The following is a 26,290-nucleotide window of genomic DNA, read 5'->3' as shown; positions in this document are numbered from 1 at the left end:
GTCCTGCCTCCATGTGTCCTGCCTGTTTTTTTTTCCCTTCCCTCCTGTTTGTAACAAAATCTTTAACTTTTTTTTTTTTTTTTTTAACGAAGACAGACTCGCGTATCCGGTAGAAGCATCTCAGACTCTGCACCTGGTGGTCTGGCTGGACTCTCCACCTTGAAGAAACCTCCATCAAACAATAGTTTCCAACATCTGGGCACCTGGCTGGGGTTGGGGCTCCTGAGAGCTCCCGTTGTCGTCAATTTTAACAGCGTCCTTGGCTGCCTGCTGTTTGGAGACTTGGCAGCTGCTTTGGTTCCGTTATATTGACAGGTGCAGCTGATGGTTTCTTCACGAGCCAGCGCCCCGGACCCGGGTCCCCCCCCGCAGCCAGCGCCACGGACCCGGGCTCCCCCCGCAGCCGTCTCCTCGTATCCCGAGTTCGCCGGCACCTCGTATCCCGAGTTCGCCGGCTCCTCGTATCCCGAGTTCCCCGCCAAGTCGTCCGAGTTCACCGCCAAGTCGTCCGAGTTCCCCGCCAAGTCGTCCGAGTTCCCCGCCAAGTCGTCCGAGTTCCCCGCCAAGTCGTCCGAGTTCCCTGCCAAGTCGTCCAAGTCGAGTTCCCCGCCCCACGCCCGATTCGAGTGCCCCACGCCCGATTCGAGTGCCCCACGCCTGAGTCGAGTTCCCCACACCAAGTCGAGTTCCCCACACCAAGTCAAGGTCCCAGCCCCACGCCAAGTCGTCCAAGGCCCAAGCCTAGGCCTCGTGGACGACCCCCCGAGCTGTCTGCCCGGCCTCGTGGGCCACCCCCGGAACTGTCTCGCCGGTTTGCCCGGTCCCGAGGAACTTTGGCCGTGTGTTGGCCTGTGTCCTGCCAAGTTTTCAGGTTTTGCTCCAGTGTTTTGTTAATCCTGCTCTGCAGCGTTTTTGGTTCTTGACTTTTTTTTAAATAAACCCTTTTTGCTGAACTCCTGCCTCTCGCTCTCCTGCATCTGGGTCCTCATCCAACCACTCTGTGACAATAATCACTTCAAAAGATATTATATACATAAAATTAACATGGTATAATATACTGAAGAAAACAAGAAAAGGGGGGGGGAAATTAAATAATACGAAGTATTGGTGCTCCTTCCCTTTAGCATTTCAGAGAATCAACCCACCTCTCATCAGGGCTCCCATGAATCCTTCCAGCTGATTAAACTTGATTATGAACCTAAGTGGCAAAATAAATGCAGAAATAAAAAGACTGAAACTTACATTTTTTCCTAACAAGGATGGGTCCCGGCTCAGCTCATTGTGATAAACTCCAGACAAGCATTAACGCACTTCGAGTCCTCGGGAGACACTGCTCAAGTAAAGATCATGCCCAGCCTTGACTCACACAAATGCATGAGTATGTTTGTCCACATGTCAAAAACCATAACACCAAATGAACACCAAAACTTTCACCAAACTGGGGCTGTAGAGAAACAGAGAAAAGCCATGTGACCAGTTAGGGACTAGGATCACTGCAGTCATTATGAGGCGACGACATATAGTACTTAAAAACAGACATTTGTTTCTAAGTAAACACAAAAAGTAAACAGTCAACGAAGTTCTTGAAAGCATTAATCAGCATCTCTAGCATTAACGATGATTATGAAGACTGATTTCTCCCTGACTTTTCTATGCATTAACAGCAACACATTTTCTTAAACATCATATGGTATTTAGCCTAAGTGCTGCTGACTGTGTAAAATGTCAGCCTCCCAGTGGTATGTGAGAATTTGCAGACACTCTCACATGTAACAAACTGCAGACAGTCTCAACCTTTCTTTGAATAATTTCAACACAAGGCCCACTCACACATTTCTTTGAGTTTTCAGAGGCATTTTTATCTTTGAAAGTCAGCTATGAAGCCAAAATAACTAAAAGAAAATGGACTCTTGGTGGAAATAGTTGTAATCAACATGGAGAAAAATGTATTTGCAGTTGTTTTCCACTGCAATATCCTTAGTTCAATTAGATGAAACACAAATACAGAGTTCTTTAGGATTGATGGCACATGTATATTTTTCTAAAGTTTAAAAAGTTTGTGTAATATCATGCATCATTTGAAATCATGTTTGAATGTCCAGAAGTCAGGGGGGTGCTGCTGTGCCTTTTAGGCGTTAAAATGGTCTAGAATGGCAGAGTCGGTATCATGACGGCTGATTTCAGTGAGTTGCAGAATCACAAAATATAAAATGCCACATTGGGCAGGAATCACATTACCTTTGAGCCAGCATCATTTAGCAGGAAGAGTCTGACAAACAAGCATCCTCAAATAAAAACTAGTGAGGGGTCAAGGTTTTGGCTACTTGTGATCACTGAAGCGGCAAATGCCACCCTTCTGAACAGGCTGCATGTGTATCATTAACTAACTCTCAGATGTAAATATACCTTTTTACCCTCTCTCCTGATTGGGTGGACAGAAGTACAAGACTTGATAGGTGCAGTGATGTCCTGAGCGGGTCGACGCCTCTGTGCTGATTATTTCTCAAAAAGAGGGATCCCTCAGAGCGCTGCATGTCACAGTTGGCACAGGAAAGCCTGAGCCCTGCACACTTAATTAGAAAGGCTCTCTTGGCATTGGGCGGGAGGGCAAGCACAGTGACGACTCATCAGCATCACCAAGGTGTGGCTCTGCATGCTTGCCACACTGCACATCTTAAACTTAACAGGGCAGCGAGGGGTGGAGGGGGGTTAATGTAGTTAACATGCATGAGTTTAAAAAGAAAAAATCTGTCCATCTATCTGTCTGATGCAGCAGGACACAAACACAGACACAGATAGTGTGCTGAGCACATGTGATGCTACAAAATGGTAAACCTCACATGCTCCACGTGGTTGCGGTTGTCATTCAGGTCAATATGCAAGACTGAATGAAAAAAAAATGACTGTTGCTATGAAAAAAGGGAAAGTTGAGCGAAAGAGTCTGGAAGAAACCATTCTGCCGTGATCCCTTGGTGAGCGAGGAGCCCACCCCACCTCAGCTGTAGTGAGGAGAGCCCAGCCCAGGCAGCCAGCAACCAGCGCGTCTCTGCCTGCCAATAGGCATGCTCGGCTCGGGATCCGCGCAGTGAAGCTGGGCGCAGGGAACTGCGGCGGCCGCGCCAAGCTTCTCCCCAGGTACGTGCGTCGCTACGCCCTTCTTCACTTTTCTTTTTTCCCTTTTTTTTTTTTTTTGGGGCATCATTGCTGCACGCAGGTTACCGCTGCACCGACTCTGGTTGATTTCTTGGGAGGGGTTGCTGTCTTCTCCACTCCCCCCCCCACCTCTCTCTATCCACCTCCACCCCTCCTCCCCATTTCCCCTCATATTTTGCGCTTGCACGTAGCCCCGGTGGAAGGGCAGGTCCGGGTAAACACTCGCAGGTCCGGGTAAACACTCGCAGCAGCGGGGACGCATCTGCACAAGCCTCCCCCTGCGCCGGAGCCGGAGCCGCTGCTGGAGGCGAGGCGGAGGCTCGCCGCCTGCGTGCGTTTTTATGTGCAGAGAGAGAGAGGGCTATGATTTGGCCATTTCCAAAACATTACCGCTCAATGCATTTGCAACTTACAACGTGTGCAGGTAGATATTTATTTATTTATTTATCTATCTATTTATGTATTTATTGCGGATAGGCGCTGACTTGCGGCATGCACTGCTTCAAGCAGGCATTGAAGGATGATTTGAAAAAAAAAAAAAAAAAATCATTTCACAGCTGTCAATTTCATATAGGCTGAGCCATACAACACTGCAGTGGTCTATGGCAAGGCTGGGTCATGCCGTATCTATAATGCATAATGTCTCCATCACAACAGTGATATTTTATTAATACGCGTCCAATGATACTAGGGATCTATTTCAAATCAGTATCCATTCATATTTTCAGTTATTGATGGGGATGAAGAATGCGTTCTTCATTGCATGTGTTGGACTTAATTAAAAACATGCTGAACTTGTGTTTTGAGTGAGTTTGCGGATCAGTTTTTTTTCTTCTTCTGATTAGCCTGATTTGTGGCGCTCTGCTCTCCCTGTCACTAGGTAAGATTTAGGTACACTCCCTCAGCAGTTAGGGTGGTGCTGCCTGCTAGTGCTGATGTGTTACAGTGGCCACTACCTGTGCATGCAGTCTTCTCGGCCTGGCTGTGCAGGGGGAGGGGGTTCTGTCCTGGAGGGGTTTTTGGGTGGGTCAGAATCAGTAAAACATTTTTAATGCATTAAACTTAACACTTAATTCCTCTTTGCGCCCAAGTTCAAGTTGTGTTTGAATGTTGTGGGGGAAAGTTCTCAGTAGATGCTCCTTGCAGGAAAACAGACAGAACCAAATGTGAACAACTAGTAATTGTAGTAATTATCAGCTTTTGAATGAGTTGAGCAGCAACTTTGACATCAGTAGAGCATAGTGTCCGTCCTTAGCGAGAAAGCGTCAACATCCTTTGGCGTATCAGCATTGGCTTGTAAAGAAACGTTTGTTTTGTAATTATTGATGGTAATTTTGTTGTTGCTATGCAAAAAGGGCTCATGTGCCATATTTCCTCTGCAATCATTTGAAGCTGTGACCTTGTCAAAGAGCAGCCAGTATTTGTCTGGTTATCTGGGCTTCTCCCAGATAAAACTCTGTCTTAACGTTCCACATGGATCCATCCTCACTGATCAGGACTGATTTGGATAATTTAAAAAAGACCTTGATCTTTTTTCTTCCCTTTTTCCCCCTGCATTTACCAAACTACTTATTTGCTCCACTTGAAGAGCCAGGAATAGTTTAAGGACTTGTACATCAGAAGCTCTGATTTCAGGATGCTTGATGATTTTTCTTTTTTCTCTTTTTTTTTCATGTTATTCTGGTCCCGGCTTGTCTGGTCAATAGAGGTGCAGTTGCATTTATGAACTGGCTAATCTGTTTCCACACATGTTGTCCTTGAAAATATGTTCAGTGGAGATTTTCTGCTGAGCGTTACATACATCTGAAAGTATTAATTATCTCCAAGCTACATGCTGATGGCTGATCTCGAGTATTGCAGTGAATCTTGCGGTATGATGTGAACTCCCACAAAAGGGGCAACTCTGAACTGCAAAGTAGACAAAGTTGTGGAGAGAGAAATGTTAAGGTCACCGTAAGGTCAAGAGAAAACAGAAATCAGCAAATCATTTGAATACAACATTCTGTTATTTACTGGATGCTCCGAGATTTTTAGTTATATAAAATGAATAATATTAAGTATAATTAAATTTGTTTGCAAGTCTTGGATGGAAAAAGATAATCAATGGACACTATAAAGGACTCCTGACCATTTACAGTGGATTTACAGCAGTGTATTAGTGTATTTCATAATACATGTTAGATTTACATTACTTGCATATAAATCAACGGTTAATGCCAGCACTTAACAACAATAGATAATTGTAATTTGTCAGCATAAGACAGTATTCTCTGACAAACAACACCCCATCCACACTCAATCAAAGGCAGCATAAGTGGAGTGGGTTGCTGGATTGATGAAGGTCTCAAATAACTTTGGGAGTGAAAAACGATATAACCTGCAAACTGTTGGAAGATTTAGCACATATCTCAATGTCTTCAAGTCAAATAAAAAGTTAAGTTAGTGCATAAAGTTTTTTGTATTAACAGAACTGCTGGATTATGAATGCAGTGACCCGTTTTACTCATAACTACACAACATAGTGGTCTTATAAAGTAGCAATGCTACTTCTGACCACACGGGGGCGTTTGGCTCTGCTGTGTTGCCATTGACAGCATTTTGCCAATGAATGGGGACGGTCTGGCATTGCGTGCATTTTGTTGCTTGTGTTGACACGTCAATTGGCCGAAACGCAAAAGCAACTATCTGCAAAATTATTTAAAAAAAAAAAGGGAAAATCTTCTAATCTCCACTTTGCAACTAATCGAGTCGATCTTGTTAACACATAGTAACATTTAAAAAGTGTATTTTATCACTTTCAAATCAACCATAACATGCCATAAAACAACATAAAATTACATGAGAGTATGTTATGCTAAAGTAAAAAATACAATAATGTACGATTAAAATAAATTATAGCTGCATTACAGTAAAATATTGTAGCCATACACATGCAGGTGTAAGGAGGCTATTTTTGTGTGCTAAGACTGTAACCAAGAAAATAATAAAATTAATCTGCTGATAATGTTGAGACTGAAGAAAATAAGTTTTATTTGAGTTTATTTATGGCACAGTTTTTAAGTTGTATGTTTGATTTAACATTTATTGATGGAAACGCTTTCTAACCACATTAACATACAGTGATTTCCAAAAACCTGCAAAAAAGAAGGATCATTTCAACATTCATTGATTCATTCATTCGTTCATTCATTGATTGATTGATTGATTGATTGATTCATTGATTGATTGATTGATTGATTGATTGATTCATTTATTCATTCAAAATAAAGCCATGTTACTAGAAATAATACAATAATTTTCTTTAATATCTGGGTAGGGTTCTTACTGTAATGGGTTGATTTTAGCACTCAAGTATAACAAAATGACAGATGACTGTCTAAAATGTGTCTCTGTAAATGTAAGAGACATTTTGGGAGCAGGTAATTTGTACTGAGAACTTTCTATAATCTCCAAATATTTATAGTAGGAGATGTGTTCTCCGCTTTAAGTCTATTATAATGCAAATGTGTTGTATTGAACATCCTTCAAGTGCAAATGAAAACAAATCCACCATCCAAATGTCAATATGAGTTGCCAAAATGCTAAAGTGTGCAAAAACTTTGATCAATGTATATCCGTTTTTATGACGTCCAATGCTGTCTCCAGGCAGAACAGACTGTAAGTACTTAGTGTGTCAGACAGGTAGCTGCGCTTGTGCATTCACATGCAAGCACACAAACGGATAAAAGCAACAAAAGGAACTTATCAGAAGGATGCATTAAAGCCGCCTTAAGATGACCTTCTTCTTGTTTTGTGTTCATGCTGCAGTATAGTTAGAGCTGAAACCAAGTGGATTATGGAAGAAAGTGTTTGCCAACAACCTGAACTGTACCGTAGTTTGGTTGCTGTTTGTAGGTGGTAATGGTATGCAGCGTTACCTGTAAAGTTTTGGTTTGGATGTTTCTGGTTGTCAAAAGTGTATGATTCACAGTAGATCAGTAAATGAGCAAATTATTAGGAGCCTGATAGAGTACACTGGCAGGCTTTCAAAAGATTGATATGAAAATAAATGTACAGAGCATCTGAAGTAGGAACAATTTCACAATACAAAGATAAAAAATAATTAAAATTAATGTTAGTGGTTCTTTTACTATTTATTATACCATAAATTCTTTACATGTTTTATATGTTCATTTAGTTTTTTTTGTCAACACAGCAATTTAGTATTCATCTTCGGAGAAGACTTTATGAATCAGCAGCTGAATCACTTTAATTACATGTAGTAAATGTGTCAGCTTTTCTGAGCCATTACAACATAAGAAATACTGCCAACTCACACCCTCGGAGCATTTTTAGACACAGCCCACTGTCCATTATCAAAGGAAGGGAAGTATTCTTTGTGTAACATAATTGGTATTGAATTTTACCTTTTCCCCCCTCCCTGTGTGTTAAGACAAGCAGATGATTTACAGCTGTATGAAGGCGGCATACGCTGTAACTATCCCTTAACCGTCAAAACGGCCGCTTATCTTTACCTTAAGTGGAGGATTTATTTTTCCTTTTCTTTCCCCAGTTTCTGTTAATGTATGTATAGTGTTTGTATATGAGAGGAAGAACAGCATTTAATGTCACTCCATATACAGCCATGAGTGTCAGGGAGAATGAGTGATTGTAATGGCGGGTGATGAATGTTCAGAGTACAACCTGCTTGTGTTGAGGTTCAATCAAATTTTCCACTGTACTGCTGTCCGACAAAGGGCAAAGAAATCATTATCTGGCCGGTGATTTAATAGTTTGAAAACAGCTCTCAATTATTAAATTACTGTTCAATTGTCAGTTATTTTTGGACACTTTAGAAAGATGATAAAAGGCTTTATGGGAGCCAAACAGGGAACTCCTGTTAAATTCATTTTCTGGTTTGTACCGTCACACATGGATTCTCTACTGTTGAGATGATTAAACTGGAACAGAATCAATTGATAAAAAGGAAAAAGAAGGTATCTTAAATTTGTTAGCGTGCACCCTTAGTAGCTTTGTTTTTCTGGGTTTTTTTTTAACTGTATGTCAAGCACATTTAAGCAAGTGTTTGGTATAGCACGTGCATAAAAACAATGCATGAACACATCTTATAAATATTTGTTTTCTGATGTTAGATGTTGTGTTTTTTAAATGATGCAGTGTTTTTAAAATGACTCACATTCGACCCAGGTGCATGCTTTCACATGTTACCTGCCTGTTTTCTCCTTAGTGATGGCTGCTGCTGAGCAACGGTGCTCCAGCTTCCACCAGCAGCACTGCGCATAAGGCAGCACACCCACCTTTGCCCTCCCGCCCTGAAGTGAGAGAGACACCACCATGTATAGTGTGGAGGATCTCCTCATTTCGCATGGATACAAACTGCCCAAGAGCGGCCCTCCATCCGCCACGCCTTTCGAGAAGCGCCCCGCTGAGTGCCAGCATGAACTTGTGGACAACAGGGCTGGCCGGGGGACGCTAAATGGGAATGAGGCGGACAGGGGTGCGTCCATCACAGGCATCTACAGCACCAGGCAAGCGCTGGTGAAGGCCTACCCCACCGCTGACAACGAGGGCAGGGAGAGGAACCAAAGGAGAAAAGAAATCGGCATTGGTATCCTAGGTGACGCTCAGCCCTTGGGTGATTCGCTTGCCACAGATAGTGGGTAAGTGTGTTTTTTTCCTCTCTTTTGCAATCCCCCACACCCTTTACCTTCTCTTTTTTCTTCTCCCCTCTTGTCATTGGGGCCCTTCAGTATTGCATGCAAAACTGAGTCTGCACTGCGCAGGGTTTTTTTTTTCCCCCTTCTCCTCTCTTCCCCTCCTTACAGAGCTGCAGAACGCTATGACTGCAGCACAACTGACATATCTTGTAGTGGAATATGAAAACATATACACACACATATATATATATATATATATATATATATATATATATATATATATATATATATATATACATATATGAAGGCACTCATTTGAGCTGATTACATGCCTGCACAAGGACATGGCTTGTGTCTCCGTGGTGCCCACCCATGCACTGGTATCATCTCCGCAGCCTCTACCAGGCGGCCAGATGTAAACAGCAGCACTAGACTGTGAGCAAACTGAGGAGGACTAAACATGCCTCAAGACAGGCGCGTAATCACTCCATTGTAAACACTGGCACACTGAATCCCACCCAGCACGTGCTCAGTGATGTAAGCATGTTGCTGGGCAAGTATGCACAGCGCAGCTCCCCTCAGCCATACAGTGGCATATGCTGCTGAGCTTGATCCATTGACTTTGCTGCTAAAATGAATAAGTACAGTGACTAACAGTAACTTAGTGCAGATGGAGCTCTTAAGATTCATTTGTCTTATCTTTCATAATTTAGTAACCTGTATTTGTTAGAAAATTCTATACTGATTTGTGTTTTTTTTTTTTTTTTCTTATGGCATGAATTTTATGTAAAGGCACTGGAAACTGCAGCTTACACACACAACCTACCTATGTATGACAGAATGTCATCAGGATGACTTTGCTTTAGAATTAGCTTTGATGATGTTCTTAGATACAGCTTTCGCTCCAAAACATTGTTTGACAAAAATGTGTTTTTTTTTTCTTTCTTTAGCGCAGTTGGAATTCTGGCCATTTTCTTCATCTACAAATTCATAGCTTGAACTAAAGTCATTCTTAGACAACACTGATTCGTCCAGCTTTGTTGGAGCACTGTTTTAAATGTTGCAAACGTACCTATGTTCATGCTACCAACGCAAATCTGATTCTTAGTATAGCTTTCATAATCCGATCTTTCTGCCTGACTGTTTACATTATATACTGCAAGCGATCAGATTTGAAATGTGTATTCGCCCTGGCCTTCCCTAATCCAGATTGTTGCTATGGTAACCTGCATGTATAGAACAGATTTGAGCAAACTAAAATTGAGGGTGGTGAACTGGATAAGCTGAAACGGTTATGACAAGCTGAGGTGACAAGAAGGTTCCAGAGAAGGAGGCTGCATCTGTGTATTGTGTACTTTATTTTTATGCACCTGTCTCCACCACAAAGGCAGTGTAGTGGGATGTATAATGCGGGCAGGTTAGCTACTGACCAGCTTGTCCACTAGCTTTCCCTCAGTCTTGGAACGTAGCCAATGACCAAGGGACAGCTTAGTTATCCCGTAGTCGTTGCCTTTGTTCCAAATGGTTTACTTTCTTGAGTACACTCAAACATTGTTTACACAAGCTATCTACATGCGCAGCCTGCAAATGAGTGCTGTTCCAGTGTATAAATGCCATCGTGCTCTTACCAGAAATGATGACGGCGAGAGATCTGCTTCAGGCGTTTTATCCAAGTTACCACTTTGATACTGTAAAGATTTGACTTTTCATCAATTATAAATTCCAAACAAACTGAACTCCATTTTCAACATTATATGCAGTTACATGTGTAATATCAGCTCTCTTTTATAAGAGTTTAAACTGTGCTGTCATTGCCACTGAACACGGACTGCAAACCTCTCCTGTATGTCAAGGTTGCCCATTTGTCATCATGCAGGGCTGTTCTGCATGTTTTAGACATTTCCCTGCTTCAACACAATTGCTTCAAAAGAATGACAAGTGACAAGAGATGACAAGCTGCTGATGATCTACTTGTTTCAATCAGGTGTGTTGAAGCAGGGAAACATTTAGAATATGCAGGATATTGCAGCCAAGATCCGAATTGAGCAATCCGGCTGTAAGTCAACAAGTTAATCACGATTGAGTGCGCGGTGTACATTCAATTTTCCGAGAGTTTTGACTTTTGAGTACTTCTTAAATACGTACTTTGCAAAGTGAACACACTTATGTACTACTCAAAAGTACAAGTGTGGTATTGTAGGTGATTTGGAACAGAGTGTTGTTTGGGTCACATTGTGAATGACACAAAAGCAGGGGATGAAAGTTGGTGGGAACTGCCTGGAAATATGTTCTTATGACTATAAACTAAAGCTAAGCAGAACTATTGACTATTGATGCAATACATCGGAGAGAGGTGCTTACAGGGTACAACGTATGCTTATGGAGTTTTGTTTCCCATGACGCTGTAGATATGCCGTCATTTTGATGCTAAAACTTAACCAGGCTATGTATAACCACCTCTCCCATGAAAGTTTAAACAATTATACTGAAACACCATACTTGCTTTATACAAGATTCTTATACTCCAAAAGACAAGATAATCAGGCGTCACCTGTATTGACATGTGAACCAACCCTACAGAAAAAAAACTTCCAGACAGGTCTCTAACTGTACACACAGTCTGACTCAATACAATGTCAACAACACCCCCCCCCCCCCCAAAACTGTTAGCAAAGGAAAAACTGTACCTTTTATGAGCAAGAAATCTACATTTCCCCCTGCACAAAGATTTTTTGAATCCTATTTGAGTGACCAGATTGTTAAGATTGAGACATCTGTGCAAATCTGACAAAATGTCATTTTAAACCACCTTCATATGGGGTTTGTATCTGAATTTGACAAATCTGATTTCATGTGTATTTTTTTTTTTGGGGGGGGGGGGGGGGGGCTTTTCTGACTGTCAACATTAAATCTTGGTATGCTACAAAATGGATTTAGTTTGGCAATTACAACAAAACCATAGTTGCCATATTAATTATTGTATATCAAGCATTTTTTTTTAATTTGCACAAACGCTCTTTGTAATTGTCCACTCTAACAATCAGCAATGCTCCTTTGTCTGATTTCTCCAGAATTACTTTCAGTGGTTGCATAGTAAAGCTGACTAAAAATGTAATCTTTATCGTATGTATTGTTCAGTGATCACTGTATGTATGTCATACTGTAATTCTTTAAAGTGCGTTGTTTCATCTTGCCAAGTGAGGTGATGTGATAAAATAAACCAAGGGACAGAAGCACTTTCACTTTTACATCTGATTGGGTAATGGGATGCTTTTTTTCTCCCGAGACTTAAAGAGCCATAGTCGCTGGCCAGATGACCAGCTTCCAAGATAAGGTCAGCACAATTTCATATGCAGATCATATTGCAGTAGCATCAAAATTTCATGGTGTCTTCAAGGGACTTTAGAGCCGCTGACTTAAGCACTTCTGTCTCATATATGCTGGCTCTCCTTGATTAAGTTGTGTTGGAAAGCCAATACTGCCAAAGCCAAAATACTTGCATTGGACAAACATGGACATGTCACTTTTAATGTTTAACATTCATCAAAGCTCAAGGTGTTACTTAATTAATATCAATTTGGTTGAAAGTTAGATTGGCTTCATATTTCTTATAAAAAACAAGAAAAATCAATATCAAATAAATAGATTATCATTAAAACAGAGTCAGAAGAGTTGTAATATTTTTTGTTTAAGAAAAATCTAATTGGAGTCAAATTAGTATTAGTCAACTTGACCCTCGTCCTGTTACCGAAGCAGATTTTTAAAAATTAAAACTGAACTTTTTGTCTTTATAGGTTCTACGATGTTCCTAGTTTAACTTATTCAGAGCCACTGAGCCATGATGAGAGGGATATTTCCTACTGGCGGAGGCGGGGCCAGGACTTCAGTATCCTTCTGGACTATGCTGATGGCAGAGAGCTAAGGGCCTCCGCTGGAGCATGGAGGCCACAGGCCCTGATGACAGCAGAGGAATACAGGGCAGAAAGACAAGCGCAACAGCTATGGGAGGATATTTCCTGGTTAAGGGACCCAGACGCTGGCCCTGGTCATCTAAGGGTGACTGGGGAGAGAAAGTGCCAAAGCCTTGGTACAGAGGAATGGAGACCGGCTGTGGGCCTGGGAAGGCAGCTGTCAGATGGGGATGGGGAAAGGTGGGCGAAGGACCATTACCGCCTAAGGACACCTGAAGGTTTTTTTCACCCTAGAACTAAAGCAAAATCTCAGTCTCTCCCTCGAGTTTTATCACCTGAAGGAGCTGACAGCAGAGAGCTCATTCTATCAAGACCTAGCCTACCTGACAGACAGAGGATAAACAGCACTGTTTTCTCTGGCCCGTATAGTAGGTACGTCTATGGTGGCGTAAGGGACCGGTGGAGTAGGAATGTTGGGCCAAGTAGCCATGTTGTACTTTTACCAAAGCCCAGGTTCAGCAGGCCTTTAAAGCCTCCGTCATATGAGATTCACCAGCAGACTAGGGGTAGCGCAGAAATGCTTGCTATAGACCAGGGTGCCAAACAGAAAGACAGACCAATCTTTTATCCAAGGGGTGGGGACCTGAGACAAGACTATTTCGCACAACACTCTACCATCACAGGAATGGAGCCCCCTGGCTACATCCCACCGCCCTCTTACAAAAGGGCACTACCACCAAGAGCGGTTTCATTCAGCCGCCATGAAATGGCCAACTTAAGATGGAGAGCAGAAGCTTTGCATATGCCTCACTCAGATCCCGGAAGGTGGTTTTCCAGGCAGGGAAGTGGCTCATGGTTGGAACATCATGGAGAGCGTGTTGCATCCTATCGAAAACAGGTTTATTCTGGACATGAAGAACTACAAGCTCAAACTCGTCAATTACCTGCTGAAGATCCAAGAGTGAAGCAAATCTCAGGAGGGCCTAGCGGAAATTCTCTCACTGACTCAGACAAAATCCGTAACATCAACAAAGAGATTCCCTCCGCTAAGACTTTAGGACAATCTACAAATGATAGTGCCTTTCCTCCCCAACAGGGAGCAGCTGTTAATACCGAAACACGCAAAACAGCTCTCAATGACAATGACAGCAGTAACCGATGGTGCAACAGGGGTATACACAAAAAAAGTGACATTTTAGGTCCTGAACGTAGCCAATTTCTTCCTTCATCTATTCTTGGTAAACCACCCCCACCCCCATGTAAGCTGGCTGACCAGGGTGTTTCAGAAACTGTTACAGAGGTAAAGAAAGTGGAACAAACTGAGCCACCTGAGAAAGAAAAATCTAAGAATCTAAAAAAGAGGCTTAGTGAAACAATCTTTTGTTTGGTATCTGTCCCTGTTACACCTCAGCTCAGTGGAACAATTCGTGATCAGAATAATAACAATGAGAAGTCACCAGATCCAGCAAGCAGTCCTAGTGACAACAAAACTGGCCATTTAACAAACCAAAGTCTCCAAAGCACATCTTCAGCTGAAGCTGAGCTACAGGCCCTGACAGGTAGTATAGCGAGCAGCAAAACAAGCAGCAGAGCCAGCAGCAAAATGTTTAAGAAACTACCCTGTAGACCCCCTAAGATAAACCATTACAAGGAGCTGAAGTTGTCGGGAACCTGGCCTGCAAACCAGTATCGAGATCAGGAGACACAAACTAGCCCAGAAGCCCGAAAACCTACCCCTGACAACAAGGAAGCACAACAAGACCCTGTTCCTCCTGGCACTGAGGTTGCTCCTGATAGCAGTGGTGTAGCGGGCACTGCCTTTAGTTTTCCTATGAAAGGAGTGAAGGGCCTGAAACTGTCAAGTAACAGCGCCTTCTCTCTTACCTCTACCTTCTCCAGCACGCTGAGCTTGAGCACAGTTCAGCAGCCAGCAGTACCACCCTCAGGAAATGTAGAGGAGGCTAAACCAGCAGCAAACAGTGGGCAGGAGACTTTTGAACAACTGCGTCTAAAATCCACCACACAACGACCATGGGATGCTGTCAAAGAACTGGAAACTATCAAAAAAGAAGTCCAGGATGAACAGCAGCAGCAGATTAGCAAACAGCCCAGTGTTGACAAGTGCATAGAGGACCTCAATGAGGCATACAAAGACATCTTAGAGCTAGGCACTGCCAGCAATAAAGTCTCAAATGGTTCGGTCCAGATCCCATATGAGCGTATCAAAATCCGACTGACATCAGAACCTCTCAATAAGCCAAGCAGCCTTAGGCGCAGTGCAGTAAGCTGGTCTGTTGACCCTGAATACAGAGACGTAAAGAGCGCCTTCTCTAGGCCTGCAACAAAGTCAGTAACCTTCAGCAAGCAGCTTAGAGAAGAGCTCCCAGTCCCACCTCGGGAGACAGGCTTCAGAGAATACAGGGTTGTTGCGCACCTTTCACGTAGAAGGAGCAACGATGGCAGGACAGTAAAACTAGACCTGCCAGATGAGCCTATCGAGACACCACTTTGTGACTTCAGTCCAACAGCAAACACCACATCAGCTGAGGTGCCTTGGGCAGATAGACAACCCATGCAAGATGCCTCTACGCTCACTAGTCCTCCAGATTACGAGGACATCTGCCAGACTTTGCGTCAGTCTAAAGACCCAGCAGATGTTAATAGAGCATCTGCTGGCCATTCCAGATCTAATGACACAGAGCTTTCTCAAGATCTCAGTGCTGAATCTGAGGAGGACTGCCCGATTTGTAAAAGAGAGATGGAGAATCAGATGAGACAGGGTCCATTGCCTCCACTTCATGAGGAGAACAGTTCAGACAGCTCGGCCAATCAAAATGGCAGTCCACCACAGTGTGCTGCATTAGAAAGTCCTGCAGAAGATTTACAAACGTTAGAGCCAAATGACTCTAGTTTGAATCAGTCAGGTTCTGACCTTTGTGCTGAAACAAAGGACCAGAGCTCATTGACACAAGAGGGAGACTGTGAAAGATCAGGTGATGCTCAGACAGAAAACTCAGACAGTTCATGCACAGTTAATCCTGCTGACAGTATACCAGCAAATGAAGCTACAGAGGACCTTTCCTCCGCATCCACAATATTACCAACTGATCTGATCGCAGACACCCAAGTCACAGAGGAAGGAAGTTTGAATGAAACAGTAACAAAAGACGTAGAATTAGAAGAGAAGAAAGCTATTACAGGAGAAACATCTGAAGAAAGTCCTGACAAACAGACAGTTGACCAGAAAAGTACAGGGCAAGACAAAACAATACTTGATGACAAACAGGAGCAAGAGAAGAAGTCATTTGCAACCTCAGAGCATCGACTTGGTCTACGAACTCATCTGGGTCGAGATCATCCAGGGTTACCAGAGTTTCCACCAGATAGGCTGCCTCTTTCAGTTCCCCCTAACCTAGACCGAAGATTATCTCTTAGCCTTGAGGGGGAGAAAAAGACAAAGGGCCCTTCCAATCGAATTGAAGCACTGCAGAACAAGCTGGCTATTTCTCCAGGTCGGGTTGCAGTTGAACGACTGGCCAGGATGAGAGAGGTGGATGTTATATGTCGTGTGAGACGCCTGAGCATTAGGAGTACTGACTCTGGGGAGGGGGAGGCAGATGGGGAGGATGAAGAACAAGTGGAGGAGCTCCTCCAGATACCTCAGAAGGACAATGAGAACAATCAAGAAGTCACCCATACACAGCAGGTCGCTGATGAGACAGTGATGCAAGATGAGCAGAGGTCATCGCTCTCAGGTGAGAATAGTAATATTGGAAATCTTTTACATTCCACAGTTATATGCAATCTGTCAAATATCACACCTTTGAACATGTTCCTTCTGTGAAAATATTTAATGATGAAAACACATAAATATATTTTTCTTTACCGTCCTGTAAAATTGTGTTTTTGTTTTTTTTTTTACTCAAAGACCGATTACTACAAATATTGCATTTCCTGTTTTGCATCCAAAATATTTTCCAAGTTGGTCATTTAGATGGATGAAGAAGTACAATATTAATAATTTTTTTTGTAAATGAATAATTTTCTTTTTGCGTCCCAGAACCCCATGATCCCAGCCGAGGGGAAACAGTGTAGAAAAACTGCATCCATCATCTCCATCTGAGGTTTTTAGCTCCAACACTGTGACCTGGCTGCCTACTAGAATGCCTTCATCTCATCTTGACACAGAAATGGCCTTCTTGTCCGACAAGAGCATTGTGTACACCTTCACCCTCGGCGCTGCATTGACTACTAAGAGTGCTGTTCCACTGCCAAAGGGAGGCCCTATTAACTTCTTGGGCAACTTCTGCCCCAAATCCCTCCCTTGCCTTCCCAAACTGACTTCCCACCTCCCCATCTGTCCTCCATGCCCAGCCCCATCCTCTTATAGGGTTTCTACTTATTAGTCTTCTTGTAGCGGCTTGTCCTTTCTATTCTATCCTCCCTATGCTTTTCTCATTGGCAGACATTATGCAATTCTGTCATGCAAACTAGAGCTTCTGAAAGGCCCATAGCGAAAAGGTTGGTTTTTTTTCGCATTTTTGAACCAATGTGTTTGTTTACGGGGGAGCAGTTAAGGATATGAATGTAAGTGTTATGTTAAAGCTAGCTTAGACATGGAAGCCTATTGTGTTGCATTTAAATTACACCAAAATTACCTGCGTATCTGATTGTGGCAAGGTGACAGCTATTTTAGAACTGGACATCACTGTCTTTGGCTAAAGAACTGTTTTGATTTTCAGAAGAGGTAAATGCGCCTTTCTTTTTTTTAAGACTTAATTACATTGTACCCTTTCTCATTGCTTTTGTACACACTGCAACCATAACCCATAGATCTCTTCAATGAAGAGTGACTCTATACCACATGACATGATAGATCAGTAACCTATTATACGATACTGGTTCTGTGCAGGAGAGGGAGAACTGCCCTTTTTAAACACAGGCATAATTCCTGGATCAGGTGAAGTTTCTGATTAGTCCCTGATCAATTCAATGTATAGCTCAAATTTCCAGGTAATTTCAGGAAGCAATAAAGGCACAGATTGGGCTGGTGGTCAGTAACTTTGGTAAACATTAAAGATGGCTCTAGGGATTTTGAACAAGAAAAAAAAATATGTAGAGCAATATTGTTGTACAAACAGCCCAGTGGTGTAGTGGAGCTACCTGTAGGAACCATTGTCAACAATCTTAATGTGAACACGTCATTCAGATTATATTACAGGAAAATTTAATTGTGTCAGGGTAAATGGGCACTTAACATAGGGTGGGTGCTTTACTTCATGAAAAGATATTTATCTTCATAATTCTGTGTTGTAAAGAGAAGACATTTCATTGAGTATTTATTTTTTTTATCATCAAATTGTTAATCAGTTTGCATACTGTACAAAATAAAGTATATTTTAAATACTTTAAGAGAAATTTTGTATTTAGCCATGAAATTTTATTTCTCCTAATTTATATCAATCTGAAAGTATCACATCTGTGGATAGTATCATATTGAGAATATACATAATTTTCTAGTGGTTTAGAATCTATCAGAGCGTTATAAGAAGGGATGACCCCGTGGTGTGCCTTGAACACACGATCCGGTTTGAGTGAACGATGGGGTTCATTACTGCGAAAGTTGACAGGATGGAAACTTTATGAATGTGCCATGATTTCGTATTTGATAGAGCTTTTTCATACAGTAATTAAGTCAATGTTGGACACACCTTGTGATATATGAGACATCAATCCATCTAAACTGTATTTCCTATGTTGGTGGACAAACATGATCTGTGTCTTATCTTTGTCTTTGTATGTCTTCCAATTCATGTATTGTTATGTTGTCGTTCCTCAAAAACATGTTAACTAATAAAATTTTGGATATTTTTTCTTTTCTTTCTTTTCCACCCTTCTTTATTTCACTCCTCCTTCTATCTCTTTTCTTTTCCTTTCTCTGTTTATTTCATTCCACGGTGTGTAAAATGTTTCGCCATCACCAACACTTATTGCACTACAGAATACGATGCAGTATGCTCTTTTAGGCCACATATTTGCAAAATGTATGGACAAATTGAATTAAGTATTTTTATGAATTCAAAAATTCAATTCAACAACTAAATGAAAAATTAACAAAATTCTTGTGATTTAGTTTGCAACTTATGTGGTTTTTCTACATCAGCACTGTTGCATTGGTGTAATTTATTAACAACAGCGCTGTAGGACTTCATCACTAGTTAAATCATTCATTGAGTCTCCCTTAATTGTTATGTAGCATTTTCCAGTTGTAGCATTTTATCAACTCAGAACCTTTTCATGGTATTTTAAGCATTACTTGTATATTTGGACCACTCATGTCGCCTTATAATGTGTGCATATCATTATACTCCAGAAAATGCCAAATATTAATGTACTAAGCACTGTTCCATACCTGAAGTTTTCACAAACAACTTGCTGTCCAGCCATTCCTTTGGCTGGAGCAGTACAGTAGCATTGTGGATCCTTTCTGCTCTCCAAGCTGCTCATCTGGAACACAGGAACACTGATACAAAACTGTGAAGTTAAAAAAGGAAAGAAAAAAAAAGTCAAAGTGTTATTTTAATAAGTGCAAGGTTAGATTTGGTGTTTGAAGACAAGCCCATAGTCAGCATCACAGGGAGGACAAGCTGGCTCTGTCATATTTACCAACATATCTCATTCTCAATTCATTATGAGTATTAAAAGGCCTTGCATCGTTTTTGTGTTTAAACTGCCCCTAAAAACATTTAAATTACTATTTCAGTACATATCCTTCCCCCAACTCCCAATAATTGGCATGTCAGGTACACTTGAACATAGTGTCATTTGACTTTTTGTACTGCAGGTTCTGTGCAAACATGACTTAATTATGCACACTTGTAATATTTTATATTTTCATATGAGATTTAAGTGCTTTTTGTACTCACAGACATCTTTTTTTCTTCCTTGCATGAAATGCAGGATAGAGGAGGAAAAAAAATGTTTTTCATAAAGTATATTTGCATTTGGTACTCCAGTAGTAAAAACAGTGGGCAAATATTATGTTTCATAATTTAATTTACAAAACTATGCCAAGTATTAAAAAGCTATTTTTAGAGTAAATCAAAAGAGAAGTCATTCATTTCTTTTCTTTAAGACATGCCTTTATCTTTGTATCTATGAATACAAGCATAATCCATAGTCATATGATTGTGCTACTGTTGTATGATACTGCAGTCTGATTCATAAATAAACTCTTTGCATGAAAATTGAGTTTGTGATCAATTACTGCTTATATATATTGGATATACCAGCACATATCCAGTGGGAAAATATATGCTTCCTGTTTGAAAAGTTTTGAATCGTCAAGCTTCTTTAGGATAGTACTGCATTACATTTAACTGCATAATTTTTCCAACTTCTCTATTTTTCTCAACATAGACCACTTTTATTGGGTTAGAAATGTTAAAAGAACAAGACAGAATATTATGTATATAAGCACAAATATCTGTGTTGAACAGGTGCAATCTTGTATACCATTTCAGTCCACTTACCCTGCCAGACTGTCACACTGTGGTCCACTTGCTGGATTAAAGCATTGGCAAAGACAGTATTTGAGCTGAACCTTGTAAAAGCCTCCCAGCATGCTCTCTGAGGTTTGGCGAGCATCCATCCTCCTCAAATTCCTCTGTACTCTCCCTTTTTCTAAACAGAGAGTAATAAGTCGGATCGGTACCCCCTCTTACGATGCTTTAATGATTCCTATACAGGCGGTATGCTGTGTTTTCACTCTTGTTCATGCAGACCCTGGCAGGTGCCTGACACAGCAGGTGGACTGAGAAGGGAACGAGTGTATAATGACTTGGGAGCCACTTAAAGCCTGTTTCCACTGAGCAGTATAGTGCAGTTTCGTGCAATGCGGTATATTGTTTACATTTCAATCATCAGAAACTGCAAGCTGTGACAAAAATAGCACAATGATATGATACACTTCAGGTGGTGGTACAACCACTGCAGTAAAATGATTGGTTGACCAAGGTGGTCGATTCTGTATGATATGGAGATAAACACAGGGTGCACTTTTCGGAAATCTTTTCTCAAACAAGGCTCAGCTTCGTCTTGCCAAGAACAAATAATACGGTATGATGTGCTGGATGTCCTTCACTGCTGTCCTTTCTTAAATGAGTTTGGTTCTTCTTTTATTTTACTGACAATACACACTGTGTTGCAAGTAAATTACCTAACAAAATGAAGTCCTTGTAGTCATGTACAGACAGTAGATTGACCAGTTGATCTATGTTCCTACCCTCCGCAAAGAGAGCTCCTTGCAGACAGGTAGAGAAGTTTGGCTATCTAAGAGGAACAAAGTCGCTGCTCTACCCCATCGTCGGGAACCAGCTGAAGTCATTTGGGCATCTGTTGAGTGTGGCTTAAATTGTAGACTCTGCTTTAGAACTAAAGAGCACTGACATTGAAATTGGAGGAATAGTCTGGCATCAACAATAAACATTCAAGATCCATGACTACTGGAAACCATAAATCCCATACCCATGCCATCACTGTCTAGTTCATGTTGTATGCTCTGGATCAGTACTGTAGGCCGTAAAAGTCTTCTGAATTTGGCTTCAATATGCCATTCCAATATGCCATGGTCTGGAATTTTAAGGATTTTTCTTTCCCCTTTTTTTACTAAAATATCTAATCCTGTTTGTCTATTGAGCGTTATGAACATTTTGTACCTCGTAAAACACCCTGTACTTGCAGCGGGGATGTCTTGTCTTTAGGTCAGACTTCATGATATGGCCTGGTCTCCATTGGGTCAGATGCTGTTTTGTTTTTTTTCATTACAATGAAACAGATTCTGCAATCATCCTCCATTGTTGTCCTCCATCCACTCCCTGGGGTTTTAGTGTGTTCTTTTTTCTCACAGTGCACCAAAATGATCATGTGTCAACCTTGAAACCCAGGAGATTTCACAACCATTCCCACCTTGATATCTGTGATGTGAATTTGCATGTGACTTCAACAGCTTAAACTCAAAACTTCCCACCAGGCATTTTGAACTGATGATGCATTCTGGATGGAAGGGGAAACTTCTTCAGAACAAAGTGAAGAAAGTCCAGTTTACTTTATTCCAGCCTTTAAGAGTCACATGACCTGGTTGGCTGAGCCCACACCTGTGTAACCTGGTTAGATTTGTTGAAAACCTTTAACAGAACGTTAAATAGATGGCTGTCATGCTAACTGCAATGTTAATTTGCTGCTTCAGTTACTTTATTGAGCAGCTCAAAGAATAATGTTTTTGAACTTATTTAAAGAAATGTTGCTGTAAATCTTTTGAAGAAGTCTTACTTTTGTTGCTAAACATAACTCAGTTCAGAGTCCTTAACAAGTGCCATTAATTGCTCTGCGCTACAATGCAAGCTGCATGCTAGGCCTCTTGAAGTGATAGAGACTATCTGCATCAGGGTTGGCCTCCAACATGGTCTCTTTTGCCATTTATCTTTATAAACAAAACAGTCAGTGTTTGTAACTATGTAAAGACATTTAAGATGTTCTCCATCCATTTAACAATCTTTTCTAACACAAACCAAAGCTCATTAATGTTTAATGTTATTAGAGCTATGCATTGTACAAAGCATTCTATAAACGTCTATGTAGTCTCTTAATATAACATACCTGTGTTGGACCTTCTAGTCCATTAATTGCCACCGATTCCATTGAAAGCAGGACCTGATCCCAGCGCCCCCCACCCCCCCGTTCCATGACTTTTGTTTGCTCTGTCAGGTGGAGATAGTTAGTCTATATTTAGGAGCAACAGACTCGGAGACCTTTTACTTGGGCTTCCTCTGGTTTAAGAAATACTTTCTATAGTTTTATCTGTATGCACTTTTGTATTTATAGTCTTTTAGACTATATTTATGCACTTTTATCAAGTTGTTAATTAATTAATTAATCATTTTTCTTCTTTTATTTTATTTTATTTCTTATTCGTTCATGTTTGATATCCTTCAAAGATAAAGTTTTCATTGTTTTTGACCCTGCAAATTATGTCATTTTTGTGTGGCCTCCATTTACCTTAATGAACTACATCAAAAGTGCCATGTGAAGGAATTAGACTTTACATTATTTAGAAATCAAACAAATATGTTGTGTTGAATAAAGCCAATGAAAATATTTTTGTGATGACTGCAGATGGACCGTCAAATCTTGTAGTACCGTCACTGTGTCACCAGAAAGGTTACATGACCAGAGCTGTGGCCATAAGATTGTTGGTGCCTGTTTCCCAAACATGCTGGTGGACACCAGGAGTGAGGGATCAAACTGAAGAAGGAGTCCTATCTGACTTTTTTGGGCTGTAGGACTCCAGAGGCAGCTCAAGAAGAACACAGCTTCAGCAGTCACTGAGACAAAAACATGGGCATGGGAGGAGTACAACTTCCAGACAGCTGTGTGGAAATTCTGGTCCACTATCCCTGGGCTCATTGGAGGGCAGCGGTGCACCAGCACCACTGTGTATGGAGTTGGGACGTTGTGAGTTGGTAGAACTAATACTTGGAAGACCTCCTCAATCCCTCCCTCCTACAAGGAAGAAGAATGCAGGGACTGGGAGCTGGACTATCTCTGAGGAAGAAATGGACACTATGCGCGATGGAGCAGAGCCAGAGTCTGCAATGGTGGGGACTTGTGTGTACAAGTGCACTTTGGGAGTTATTTGAGGTATCATACAGAATAATGTCACGGTCAAACTCAGTGTAAGTTGGCTGACTTAGCAGGACCCCAAACATCCTGGCATATCTCCTACAGAAGGACTTCAAAGACTGATATGTCTATTTATGAAAAAGTCTTATTCAAAATTAAACTCAAAAAACCATTTATGCTCCTGGGTGTGCTCTGTATCTGCCAGAGTTTCATTATCCAATCAAAAGCTTTATGTTTTAGTTTTTGCAACCAGCCAAAGAAAAACACACACTCACATACGCATACAAGGACACACACACAGGCCCTCCTGAGGGCATGTTAGTCCAGTATCCACCTACATACTTATAAATAAATGAACCAAATATACATAAGTAAAGGAAATTTAACTGAACATATAACTCACACTCCCTTCCAGACTTGATCCTGAGCTGCAGGAAACACGTTTGAGCTTTTTGCTGCCAAAGAAGATTAGTATAGTTTAACAAGTATGAAGAAACGGGTGGAGACAATCACAAGATCATGAATATTTCTGTTATTATCTTAATAACATTGTATTTGTACTGGCTTGTGACTTAGATTAAGACGTGCTTCCATTTCATGACCAGAAAACCAGATGGTTCACGTGCACCCTATTTTATTATGTCATACCTTTTTTTTCATTGGGAAAGAGTATTGTTCTTAAACTCAAGCAGTGTGTCTTTATTTCCAGCTGCCACTCCATCCCAGCTGCCTCAGTCTCCATATCTGTCCTCTGTAACTAAACTTCATATCTGTCAGCGCCGTACACCTGTCCACGCTGCTCGCCTCCATCGCCTAATGACTCTATTCATGCCACAGAGACAGTTGTTCTCGCTATCCTCAACTCAACATACTTTGATACCCAAGTCTTCCAATGCATTAGCGGTTGAAACAACACAAAAACTGATGGAGAATGAACAAAATAAAAAAAAAATCAGTCTTGTAACTTCACTGGAAAGAACAGGAAATACACATAAAGTAGGTGACAGTTATGGTTTTATTTATGTAAAGGGTTAAATAGAACATCAAAATAATTATTAAACTATAAAGTAATAACAATGCACTTTTTGTAAATATGAAATGCAAATGATTTACATATTTCTTTATTATCTGGATTAACAACAAACCCAGATAGTGAAACAGTACTATATTATGCAATTTTATCGGAGTGGTTCATACTGGTGTCAGCCTTTATTTGGATTAGAAATATTAAAATACGTCATCATATATATATATATATATATATATATATATATATATATATATATATATATATATATATATATATATATATATATATATATATATATATATATATATATATATATATATATATATATATATATATGCCTTACGTTTTTATGGTATTTTATGGTATTGACCATTAATATATATGCAGACAAAAAAGAGAGAAAAAGAATAGAAAAAAAGAAAAAAAGTACATCATCTCATTTTATTTTATCTTTGAATCAAATCCTATGTACCCCACATTTGACATTGAGAGGCGGACATGACATGCTGTTACGGCGCATCGCCACCAGATGGAGACGAAGAGCCGATAAACAGAAACAGGAACCAAAACTCCAAATCAACTAGCGACTCCGCCACCGCAGCACCTGACGACACGAATGGGTAGGCGAAGACACCATTTTATCGCAATTAATCATCTCCAGACGCTGATATAAGTCTCCACTGTGAAACAAAGTCTGTCAGACTTCCCCATAAACTAATTAGAGGAACAACCTGCTTTTCTGTCCATGCTGTCAATGCACGCTTGAAACAAACCGAGATTTGTTGAAAATGTATTTGGAGCAGAACAAGCCAAGAAAGTTGATGGCATAATACAATTAGAACAATCTTTTGTATTTCTTTTTAACAGTCGTATTTTTGGAGATTAAACAAAAAGTAAAAAAAAAAAAAAAAACTTCCATCCATGTTTATACCGAATCATAACATGAACTTATGTTTATCCACAGTGAAGGATAAATCCTGATTAATAAATATCGCATTCTGGTCATGCAAACTGTGTCATTTGTTTTAGATTAGATGAGAAACCAGTAAGATGTTATCCCTAAAATGTTAATAGTTAGATATGGATAAACAAAAAGTAAGAACCAAACCAGAAATGTAACCCACCATTTCTTGAAGTGTAATTGTTTTAATTGGTTAACAGACTGAAATGATTACAAGTGTTATTATGATAAAACCATGCTTAAAGCTTTGCGTCTCTGTTTCTGTGCAGGCTCTGTGTTGCAGGACAGGAGCCTCAGCTGAGACAGGCCCGGTCCGCGGTGCTGGATTGTAGTATGGACAGCTGATCCGATCCCCCTGCGCTGCAGGCGCGAAGCTTCCTGGCTATTTATGGCAGATGCCCCTCCGTCAAGTCCGCTCTCTTCAGCCCTTACATGGCTGTTGTGGGATGAGGTTACCGCTCCGACTTTGGCCCGCGCTCCCGAACTTTCTGGACTCAGTGTTGTGTCAACTCTTATCATCAGACCGGGGTCCCAAACCTGGTTTACCAGAGTGAACCATTTTATGAAGCACTTTTGTAAATTTTGGACTAGTTTTAGGATTTAATATTTGGAATATTTTGGGTTTTTTTCTCGGCTTTACTCCACTTTTCACCCCAGTCCTCTCTTTGACCTCTTTCCTGCATAGCTCCCTCCACTTCAATTTCTCTCCCTCTCCCTTTCCCTGCTCCGCTTTCTTTTGCTTAGCCTGATTTATTTGGCCCAGTGCAGCAGAGCTGGAGGGAAAGCACCAGGCTATATTTGTCGGCTGCTGAAGTTGGATGGGCTTCAAGGTAGATGACCGAGGAGTCTCTGTTTGTGTCTACCTGTTCACACCTGCACCTCCTGTCTCCTCAGCATC

General features: G+C 41.0%; 2 protein-coding genes across 3 annotated transcripts in view; both read left to right on the top strand.

The window, feature by feature from the left end:
* Nucleotides 1–3,085: 3,085 nt before the first annotated feature.
* On the top strand, nucleotides 3,086–18,757 carry LOC133451885 (junctional cadherin 5-associated protein). 2 transcript variants are annotated; one of them, XM_061731035.1, is made up of 4 exons: nucleotides 3,086–3,135; nucleotides 8,381–8,813; nucleotides 12,605–16,476; nucleotides 16,782–18,757. In XM_061731035.1, the coding sequence occupies exons 2-4, from the start codon at nucleotides 8,488–8,490 to the stop codon at nucleotides 16,814–16,816; spliced, it is 4,233 nt and encodes a 1,410-aa protein (XP_061587019.1). In that variant the 5' UTR covers nucleotides 3,086–3,135; nucleotides 8,381–8,487; the 3' UTR covers nucleotides 16,817–18,757. The 2 variants fall into 2 exon arrangements, with proteins under 2 accessions (XP_061587019.1, XP_061587020.1); XM_061731036.1 differs by lacking the exon at nucleotides 3,086–3,135 and adding an exon at nucleotides 3,373–3,577.
* A 7,050-nt stretch (nucleotides 18,758–25,807) lies between these two features.
* Nucleotides 25,808–26,290, top strand: part of LOC133452501 (supervillin-like) — a 79,933-nt gene continuing 79,450 nt past the window's right edge. Inside the window, exon 1 of the mRNA XM_061731860.1 lies at nucleotides 25,808–26,222. The gene's annotated coding sequence lies outside the window, so the exon portion shown is untranslated. The remainder of the gene's footprint in view (nucleotides 26,223–26,290) is intronic.

Source organism: Cololabis saira, chromosome 10 (assembly GCF_033807715.1).
Source record: "Cololabis saira isolate AMF1-May2022 chromosome 10, fColSai1.1, whole genome shotgun sequence".
NCBI classification, from domain to species: Eukaryota; Metazoa; Chordata; class Actinopteri; order Beloniformes; family Belonidae; genus Cololabis; species Cololabis saira.
This window is presented reverse-complemented; position numbering and strand designations above follow the sequence as displayed.